Source organism: Arachis ipaensis, chromosome B05, assembly GCF_000816755.2.
Source record: "Arachis ipaensis cultivar K30076 chromosome B05, Araip1.1, whole genome shotgun sequence".
In the NCBI taxonomy this organism is placed as follows: Eukaryota; Viridiplantae; Streptophyta; class Magnoliopsida; order Fabales; family Fabaceae; genus Arachis; species Arachis ipaensis.
This window is the reverse complement of record NC_029789.2, coordinates 119,601,868-119,612,784: the sequence shown is the minus strand read 5'-3', so window position 1 is coordinate 119,612,784 and position 10,917 is coordinate 119,601,868. Positions and strand designations below refer to the sequence as shown.

Sequence of the window (10,917 nt, the reverse complement as noted above, 5' to 3'; positions counted from 1 at the left end):
TGGACGGCCACCTCCCACCCTCAATCCTTCACCACTACCTCCTAGTCTCCCACCTCCTCAGTCCCTCTCCCTCACCACCACCTCTCAGTCTCTCATGCACTGTGGATCTCAGTCAAGACACCGTCAGGTCACGCACACCGGCACACTACAGCAAGGAGCCTGTCATCTTCGCCGTCGTTGTGTCTTCTCCTGGTCACGAGTTCGTCCGCGTCATTTGGTCGGGTCTTCTCGTCGTCGTCATCCGGGTCATCTGGTTGCCTCTTCGCGTCTTCTCGTGGTCGCCGGTCGTCACCTGTTCTCTGTTGGGTAAGTCACAGAATATGAAATCTTTGTTGTTTATTTTGATTTTGAAGGATTTGTTATAATTTCTGTGAGTTAGGTTAAGTATAATTTATATTTTTTATGCTGAGTTATTGAGTCTGGTTTCTATGATTCTAAAATTCTTATTATTTTACTTTGATATTGATTTTTTTATGTTGAATTGTTGAATCTGATTCCTATGATTCTGATTTTTCATTGTTTTCTTTGATTTTGAAGGATTTGTTACAATTTTTGTGAGTTAGTTTAAGTATAATTTATATTTTTGATGCTGAGTTATTGAGTCTGGTTTCTATGATTCTGAAATTCCTATTATTTTATTTTGATTTTGATTTTCTGATGTTGAATTGTTGAATCTGATTCCTATAATTCTGAATTTTTCATTATTTGCTTTGATTTTGAAGGATTTATTATAATTTCTGAGTTAGGTTAAGTATCATTTATATTTTTGATGTTGAGTTATTGAGTCTGGTTTCTTTGATTCTGAAATTCTTATTATTTTACTTTGATATTGATTTTTTGATGTTGAATTGTTGAATTTGATTCCTATGATTCTGATTTTTCATTGTTTGCTTTGATTTTGAAGGATATGTTATAATTTTTGTGAGTTAGTTTAAGTATAATTTATATTTTTTATGCTGAGTTATTGAGTCTGGTTTCTATCATTCTGAAATTCTTATTATTTTGATTTTGATTTTGATTTTGATTTTCTGATGTTGAATTGTTGAATCTAATTCCTATGATTCTGAATTTTTCATTTGACTCCTATAATTCTGAAATTTTCATTATTTACTTAGATTTTCTGATGTTATAATTGTTAAATTGTTGAATTTGATTCTTATGATTCATTATTTGTTGAATCTTTTCGATGTAGGATTTAAGTAAGTTGGAATCTACCATCATTACCATTACGAGATGAAAGGAGGATTGAAAATTATGTTTTTACAATGTAATAAACTTTGTTTGGTTGTTTATAAATATGTTTGGTTATTTATATTTGTTGATTATTACTATTTAAGTCTTTAAAGATTATGAAAATTATGTTTGTAATGAAAATTGATGATTATTTTTAATTATTCTTAATTTTTTTCATTTTTTTCAATTTTTATTAGTTTTTACAAAAATTCGCAGATATCCGCGAAGACCCAGGTCCACGGTGGATACAGAGTCTTCGTTACCCATCGTGGGGACAAGGCGGGGACAGATATTGGGGGCGAGGGGTGGAGGCGGGGGGCATGTCCCCGCCCCCATGAGGACCCGTTGCCATCCCTAGATGTGGTGTGTAAGTTCGGATCACCAAGTCCCTGTATGGCTTGAGAGTTGTTGGGAGAATAAAGTTGGCAGGCAGCTAAAAGCACCTGATATCCTTAGAAAAGGGGTTAGAAGATCTCTTTGCTCCTCTAGTTGGAGTGGCCTCTACCACAATGTTGGTCTCTAAAGTATGGTCATCGTGATAGTTGCTATTGTTGACGTTCTTTCGATCCTCATCCTCATCACGACTATTCTCTTGCTGAGCTGATAGGTCGGCCATCCTTTGGACCTCGGCTTATAGCACAACGTTCAAGGCTAATAACTCGACAAGAGTTGGTGGAGGAAAAGGTAAATTTTGCTCATCATCAATGGATAAGATCCTACAAAAAAGAGGAATAGCAAGTGAAAAAAGAAAATGTGGAGTAATGTTAAGGTCGCCCCATGGTGGGCGAAAAATGTTCTTGCTGTTAAGGAGTTTGTCCAAAGTATAGCTTGTTGCAAAAGAGGAGACGTCATTCTGTCTTTTCCACGGATGAGGTATACGTTAGACTCCAAAAAACACTAGACATGGTAGATACATTCGACCCTCAAGTTAGTAATAATTCAAAGAAGAGAGTGATAGTGACTTAAGTGAGTATTAGGTTTTCAGATGTGATCTATCTTTTACCTTATATAGACTTGTGGAGAAATAACCATTTTCAAATATCTTCGGTTGCCGAGATATTAGTGAATACGTGTGTGGGCTATAGTGCGATTACGTTTGAAGTTCCGGGGGCATGTCCCCTCCCATGGGACCCGTTGTGATGGGGAAAAATCGTTGGTAAAGAATTTCACAAAAGTAATCGCGTTGCAAGTATAGATCTAAACCGACAATTAAACCTGATGAGCGGATAATTTATACGCTTTTTACCATTGTTTTTAGTGTGTTTGTAGTATGTTTTAGTTACTTTCTATTATATTTTTATTAGTTTTTAAATAAAAATTACATTTCTAGACTTTACTATGAGTTTGTGTGTTTTTCTATGATTTCAGGTATTTTCTGGCTGAAATTGAGGGACTTGAGCAAAAATCTGATTCAGAGGCTGAAAAAGGACTGCAGATGTTGTTGGATTCTGACCTCCTTGCACTCGAAGTGGATTTTCTGGAGCTACAGAAGCCCAATTGGCGCGCTCTCAATTGCGTTGGAAAGTAGACATCCTGGGCTTTCAAGCAATATATAATAATTCATACTTTGCCCGAGATTTGATGGCCCAAACCGGCGTTCCAAGTCAGCATAAAAATTCTGGCGTCAAAACGCCAGAACTAGCATAAAAGCTGAAGTTAAACGCCCAAACTGGCATAAAAGCTGGTGTTTAACTCCAAGAAAAGTCTCTACATATGAAAGCTTCAATGCTTAGCCCAAGCACACACCAAGTGGGCCCGGAAGAAGATTTCTGCATTAATTACTTATTTCTGTAACCCTAGGCTACTAGTTCTCTATAAATAGGACCTTTTGCTATTGTATTTTCATCCTTTAATCATCTTTTAATCATGTTTTGATGATTGAACCCTCTTGGGGAGGCTGGCCATTCGGCCATGCCTGGACCTTTTGTTTTTCAACGGTGGAGTTTCTACACACCATAGATTAAGGTGTGGAGCTCTGCTATTCCTCATGAATTAATGCAAAGTACTATTGTTTTTCTATTCAATTCAAGCCTATTTCTTCTCCAAGATATTCATTCTCACTCAAGAACATGATGAATGTGATGATTATGTGACACTCATCACCATTTTCACCTATGAACGTGTGCCTGACAACCACTTCCGTTCTACATGCAAACAAGCTTGAATGTGTATCTCTTGGGTTTCTAATCTAAGCTTAGAACCTTCGTGGTATAGGCTAGAATCATTGGTGGCCATTCCTGAGATCCGGAAAGTCTAAACCTTGTCTGTGGTATTCCGAGTAGGATCTGGGAAGGGATGACTGTGACGAGCTTCAAACTCGCGAGTGTTGGGCGTAGTGACAGACGCAAAAGGATCAATGGATCCAATTCCAACATGATCAAGAACCGACAGATGATTAGACGTGCGGTGACAGCGCATTTGGACCATTTTCACTAAGAGGACGGGAGGTAGCCATTGACAACGGTGAAACCCAACATAAAGCTTGCCATGGAAAGGAGTATGAATGATTGGATGAAGGCAATAAGAAAGCAGAGGTTCAGAAGGAACAAAGCATCTTCATACGCTTATCTAAAATTCTCACCAATGAATTACATAAGTATCTCTATCTTATTTTATGTTTTATTCATATTTTAATTATCTTAAACTCTCTAACCATTTGAATCTTTCTGACTGAGATTTACAAGATGACCATAGCTTGCTTCAAGCCGACAATCTCCGTGGGATCGACCCTTACTCACGTCAGGTTTATTACTTGGACGACCCAGTACACTTGCTGGTTAGTTGTGCGGAATTGTGAAAAAGAGTTGAGATTACAATTGTGCGTACCAAGTTGTTGGCGCCATTGATGATCACAATTTCGTACACTAAAACCTCAATCAACTTTAATTTGTTTGTCACTTAAGCAAACCCAATAAAATTAACCGAAGTATTAAACCTCGGGTCGTCTCTCAAGGAATTGCTGGGAAGTGTACTTATAATTGGTTATGAGATTGTATCTTTTTGGGTTTTGAAATGAGGAACAAGAAAGTAAAATAACAAGGAAATAAAATAATAGTTAAGAAAAGTTCTAGCAAGGATTGATAATTAGAAGTCCTATTCCCATTATCATAGTCACTTGTGATAGTAATTGCCTTTTGCTCTCAGTTAGTTAACCTCTAACAATTGAAGGTAAGTCAAGTGAGAAAATCAACTTGAATTCACAAGTCTTAATCAAAGACTAGAGTTAGTGAAGCTCAAGCCAACTAGCAAGTTTCAATCACCAACCAATAAGAGACTTATGATGATTCAAGAGTCTCCAATTAATTAATTCATGCTAAGAATATAAAAATCTAACTAAAAACCCTCCCAAGCATTTTATCAAACACTTGGAAGGCACAACATAAAAACATAGAAAACTAATAAGGAATATTAAATCTAAACAACCAATTGCAAACATCAATAATAACAAACGAAGAAAGGAACAATAATTATGAAATACCTTAAATTGCATTAAATAGAAAATTGAATCTAACATGAGAATTCATAAACCAAAATAGCAACATAAAGAGATCAACAAGAGAAATAGATAACTAAAGTACTAGAACAAATAAAAGTAGAAGAGAAACTAAATTGAACTAAGATAGAAATCTGAAATTGAGAAGAATTAAAACTAAGAAACCTAAAACCTAGAGAGAGGAAATAGCCTCTCTCTAGAAAACTACATCTAAACCTAAAATTATGTGAATGAATGTTGAATGATTGATTCCTTAATTCTGCAGTCTCTAATCAGTGTTTTTGGGCTTGAAACTGGGCCAAAAACAGCCCAAAAATTTCCCTCAGTGTTTTCTGATACGTGCAGCACGTGGCTCTGTCACGCGTACGCGTCGCTGAACTTTTGCAAGGTCACACGTACGAGTAATCCACGCGTGCGCATCGCCTAATTGCATGGAAACTATGGAAAAATGCATATCATTTTGAAGCCCCGGATGTTAGCTTTCCAACGCAACTGGAACCGCCTCATTCGGACCTCTGTAGCTCAAGTTATGGTCGATGTTAGTACGAAGAGGTCAGGATTGACAGCTTAGCAATTCCTTCAATTTCTTGTATTCCTTCCACTTTTACATGCTTCCTTTCCATCCTCTAAGCCATTCCTGCCCTATAAACCTTGAGAACACTTAACAAACATATCACGGCATCGAATGATAATAAGAGAGGATTAAAATTAGCAAATTTAAGGCCAAAGAAGCATGTTTTTAATCATAGCACGAAATTAGGAAGGAAAATGTAAAACATGCGAATTCTATGAATAAGTGTGAGAATAATGGATAAAATCCACTCAATTAAGCACAAGATAAACCCTAAAAATGGGATTTATCAATCTCCCAACACTTAAACATTAGCATGTTCTCATGCTAAGCTCAAGAGAACTAAAAGAGTGAAGAGGAATGGTAGGATTTATGAAATGCGACCTATCTATATGAATGCAACTAAATGTAAAATACTATTGCCTACTTGGTTAAAAGTAAATAACTCTTCCAAGAACAAATATAAACTAGATTCTACTAAATCAAATCTCAAAATTAAAGTACAAGTAGACTTGCAAGAAGAAAGCTCGTGAAAGCCGGGAACAAAGAATCGAGCATCGAACCCTCACTGGAAGTGTATACACTCTAATCACTCAAGTGTTTAAGGTTCGATTCTCTCAATTCTCTACTAACTTTGCTTTCTAAGGCTTGCTCTTCTTCTACCAATCAACAAAAATTGAATGCACAAAATACACATATCAAGAGGTCTTTTAAGGATTGTAATGGGGTTAGGGTCAAGATAGGAATGTATTTGGTCAAGTAGACTAAAATCTGAATCCTTAATTAACCCAAACTTTCCGCCTAACTTAGGACAATCCATGTAATCAAAGTACAAAACCTAACTCTCCATTAACCATGTTTTCCACATATTCATGCATCCTAATTTTGAGTACAGCATATATGCATTGCTATCACCATTTACTTTGAGCATTTTGTCCCCTTTTATTTATTTGCTCTTTTTTCTTTTCTTTTTCTCTATTTTTTTCTTTTTTATATTTTATATTTTTTCTTTTTCTTTTCTTTTATTTTTCTCAATGCATATGATTAAAATATTGAATGCATGAACATGTCCTCAACATTTTCATAAAGATACACACACCCAAAACTCAGACCAAATGTTTCCAAACCCAATTTCTCCACACTTAAATCATGAGCACTCTCACTAGTCTGAGCTAACCAAGGATTCAAATTAAGGTCATTCATTGTCTTTCGCTTAGAGTTAATGATGTGCTAAAGTAAATAACAAATGGGGTTAAAATGCTCAACATTGGTTTGCAAAGGATAATGAAAAGGTTAAGGCCATATGGGTATGTGAGCTATAGTGGAACAAGGCCTCAATCATGTAAGTGCATGCATACATCAAATAATAGAAATATAGAATTAAGCAAGACATTGATTACAATTTTAGAGAGAACAACACACACTAAAATTAAAATATTGGTTGATGAAATGCAACCAATCGAATAAGCTCAAAATCTCACTGGTTTTGTGTTCTAGCTCTAAACCATGTTCCGAAATAAATTTCTTCAAGCAAGTTTAAAGAGTTTTAATTTAAATTAGTGAAATGCTATAAAAATTTTCTTGAAAAAGAATTTGTCACTTCAACCAAGTAGTGGTAAAATATGCACAAAATCAAGCAAACATGCAATCAAACATGCAAATGCAACAATGAACTAACAAAGAAAATAAAACATTGGTGTTGAGAAGAAAATAACTAACCCACGGAAGTCGGTATCGACCTCCCCACACTTAAGATTGCACCGTCCTCGGTGCATGTAAAGAGGTGCAAGTGGACGGGTTGCTACACTGATGCTTTTCTCCAAAGATTGTGCAGATGGACTTGTCTGTCGTCCCGTTGAGAAGCTTTTCCTTTCCCTTCTCGGTTGCCATCCTGAAAGAAGAGGAAGAGGAAGAAAGGTAACCCAGAAACAAAGATAGGAAAACAAATAAAATATGAGTAGGTTAATGCCAAATAATGAGGGTCTCAATTACATGGTAGCTACAACATGCAAGTGAGAAAATAGTAGAAGCAAATGACATAACAATAGTGCAAAAATTGAAATAATGGGGGAGAGAGTGTGGATAATGTAAGATAGTATAAGTGCATATCAATGCAAATGGAATACAAGTGTCATAAAAATTAGCATTAACTTATAATTAATAATACCCAACAATTTAAAACAAGTCACGAAGCACCAAAATAGCGTAAGAAAAGATGCAACAATTGAATAAGAACATTTAACACAAACGAAAAAATAATAAATGTAGAAAAGAAAATAAAAACATGCACAAAATTAAAATACAGTGAATGAAAGTATGCAAATAAATTAAGTAAAATAGAATGAAAGAGAATAAGGATGAGAAGTTAAAGAAATGAAGAAGAAGAAAGTAAGAAAGGAGGAAGAAAGAAGGAGAAAGGAGAGAAGAAAGGAGAAGGGAATGAAAACAGGATGCGATGCGCGCGCGTGCATCATGCGTACGCGTGAAAACTGAAGTAGCCATGCGACACGTGAGCATCGGTCACGCGTACGCGTGACTACTCGCGCGATTCCACCACAGTGGCAGCTCAAATCTCTGTTCAATTCACTATTAACGCCGATTTTCATGCCCACGCGTATGCGTCGCTGACGCGTACGCGTGGATTGAAAAATTTGCAGGGAACGCGTACGCGTGGGGTGGCTATACGCTCAACACCCCTCCCACGCATCTCCATCGCAACTCTCTATTCATTTTATTAGTATTACGCACTGACACATGACGCGTGCGTGTCATCGACGCTTATGCGTCGAGCGCAAATTTTTTTTTGTTTTTTTTGAATTAACAAGCTACCAAAATAAATCCAAATATTATTAAACCAGTAAAACCACAACTCAAACTAAATAATTCTAACTAAAAATAAAAATTCAATTTATTACCAACATAAATAAAAGATAAAATTGGAAGAGTTTACCATGGTGGGGTGTCTCCCACCTAGCATTTTTAGTTTAAGTCCTTAAGTTGGACATTTGGTGAGCTCCTTGTCATGGTGGCTTGTGTTTGAATTCATCTTGAAACTTCCACCAACACTTGGACTTCCAATAAGCTCCATCATCTCCAAATGAATTCACCAAGCCTTGAGGGAGTTCTTCACAAGCTATGAGCTCCCAAAGTTGATCCTATTGTATGTCGGGATCCTAAATCCTGTTTCTACACCCGTCTTGAAGTGGATCATCATTGTTCCAACCGGGTGGCAAGCAATCTGAATTCTCAATGCAATACCAAACTCTTCTCTTGGACCCAATCAATTGATCACTAGTCCAACCATTGCATCTAGCTCTTGAAATCGCGACCTTGATGAGCCTTGATTTGCAACTCCAACCACTAAACATCATTCTCTTACGCTTAAAGCCACAAAGCTTCCTAAGTTGACCATCGGTTTCAAGAATACCATACTCAAGTGGGATGGTAAAGCGAATAGATATAAGTCTTACCCACTCGAATGAAGGAGTAGATGGTAACCTAGGTAGAGAAGTCTTCAACGTTCTTGACAAAGCGCACTCAACTCCCGTCCAACCTTGCCGAAAGACTTCCACCTTTTGAAAAGATTCTTCACTTTCAAGCTCTTCCTCACCGGATTCATTAAACTCTTCTCCGTCACTCAAATCATAACCATGAAGTTGAGAGAAATCTACATCAATGTTGCTTTCAATTTCATAGGGAGAGGGTTCTTCAATTTCATCACCAAGGAAACTTGCTTCTTGATCTATTCCGTCCAATTCTTCATAGGGAATATGCCATGGAGGTTGTGCACTAGCCTCTTTGACATCAATTTCAATCTTCTTGGAGGAACACTCTACAACTCTTGATTCCCATGGAGGTTCGGCATCTCCTAAGTCTTCGACCACTTCTTCCTCTTCGACTATTACGACTTTCTCCACTTGTTCCAATACAAAGTCACATTCCTCATTGTCCACCGGAGTTTCTAGTGTCTCCTTCATACTACGCTCTTCATTAGATTCTCCACATGTAGCCATGGGAGTACTTTGAGTATCGAAGCGCAGAGAGGCTAGATTACCTACTACCTCAGTCAAGGTAGCTATGAATTCTTGTGTCGTCCTTTGCATCTCTCTTTGCTTTTGAAGAAGAACACTTAGAGTGTCATCCATTGAGGATTGGGGTGGATATGAGGGTTCATTACTTGGGAGGAAATGTTCATGATAAGAGGGTGGTTCATCATAATAAGGTTGTGGCGGTTCAACACTCCCCATCTTTTCCACTTGTTGCACAACACACTTCAATCCCTTGTTCTCAAGTTGAGATTCTTTAGCCATGAGAGCTTCATGTGCTTTCCAGCTTTCCACTTGCTCTAATTGATGAAAGGTTGCTTGAAATTGACCCAGTGTCTCCTTGAGACGATCCCTTGACTCTTGTTCCACTTGGCTAACATAATTAGGATAATATGGCTCTTGGATTGATGGATATGGGCATGGTGTATATGGAGGTGGTGGTTCTTGGGAGTAATTGGGTTGTAATTAGGGTGGCTCTATGTATGGTTCATATGGCTCATAAGGTGGTTGGTATGGTGGATATGGGTTAGGGTCATATGGGGGTGTTTGGTAGTAGATGGCTTGGGAGTATGGTGGTTCAAAGCTATGTTGAGGAGGGGGTTCATATGCATATGGTGGGGCTTGTTGGTAACTACAAGGGGTCCACCATAGTTATTGAATTGACATGCATCCTGGAATGGCTCTTGTTCATAGTAAATTGGTGGAGGTTGATTGTCACAAAAAGGTCCACCATAACCATTGTCTTGGGATGCATCGTAGAATGGTTGTTGCTTATGGCACATTGGAGGAGGTTGTTGCCGAAAGGGTTGATCAAATCCTTGTGGCTCCTCCCATCTTTGATTGTCCCAACCTTGATGCATGTTCGCATTGTAGCTTCCATTTCCTACAACATAATTTGAATCAAACTCGTAGCCAAAGGGATGAGAATTCATAGTAGCAAGTAAAAACAAAAACTAATAAAAATTAATGAAAATAAACTCCTAAAACTAAAAACACTAACAAAGAAACGAAAAAGCAAAATTATTTACAATATTCACAATAACCAATAATAAGGCACACGTCCGGCAACGGCGCCAAAAATTAATGGAGAAAAAATCGTCGGTAAAGAATTTCACAAAAGTAATCGCGTTGCAAGTATATATCTAAACCGACAATTAAACCTCAATCAAATTTAATTTGTTTGTCACTTAAGCAAACCCAATAAAATTAACCGAAGTATTAAACCTCGGGTCGTCTCTCAAGGAATTACAGGGAAGTGTACTTATAATTGGTTATGAGATTGTATCTTTTTGGGTTTTGAAATGAGGAACAAGAAAGTAAAATAACAAGGAAATAAAATAACAGTTAAGAAAAGTTTTAGCAAGGATTGATAATTAGAAATCCTATCCCCATTATCATAGTCACTTGTGATAGTAATTGCCTTTTGTTCTCACTTAGTTAACCTCTAAAAATTGAAGGTAAGTCAAGTGAGAAAATCAACTTAAATTCACAAGTCCTAATCAAAGACTAGAGTTAGTGAAGCTCAAGCCAACTTATGATGATTCAAGAATTTCCAATTAATTAATTCAAGCTAA

At 37.1% G+C, this 10,917-nt stretch overlaps 1 protein-coding gene across 1 annotated transcript; it reads right to left on the bottom strand.

The window, feature by feature from the left end:
* On the bottom strand, positions 129 to 1,849 carry LOC107640961. Its single transcript, XM_016344466.1, has 3 exons — positions 1,677 to 1,849; positions 1,497 to 1,587; positions 129 to 299 (listed from the first exon to the last, which is right to left on the bottom strand). The coding sequence occupies exons 1-3, from the start codon at positions 1,847 to 1,849 to the stop codon at positions 129 to 131; spliced, it is 435 nt and encodes a 144-aa protein (XP_016199952.1).

Coding starts and splice junctions, on each gene's coding strand:
- LOC107640961 (XM_016344466.1), bottom strand. CDS start 1,849: ATGGCCGACCTATCAGCTCAGCAAGAGAATAGTCGTGATGAGGATGAG. Junction 1,588..1,676: donor CCCTTTTCTAAGGATATCAG/GTGCTTTTAGCT, acceptor CACCACATCTAG/GGATGGCAACGGGTCCTCAT. Junction 300..1,496: donor CCGCCTTGTCCCCACGATGG/GTAACGAAGACT, acceptor CTTACCCAACAG/AGAACAGGTGACGACCGGCG.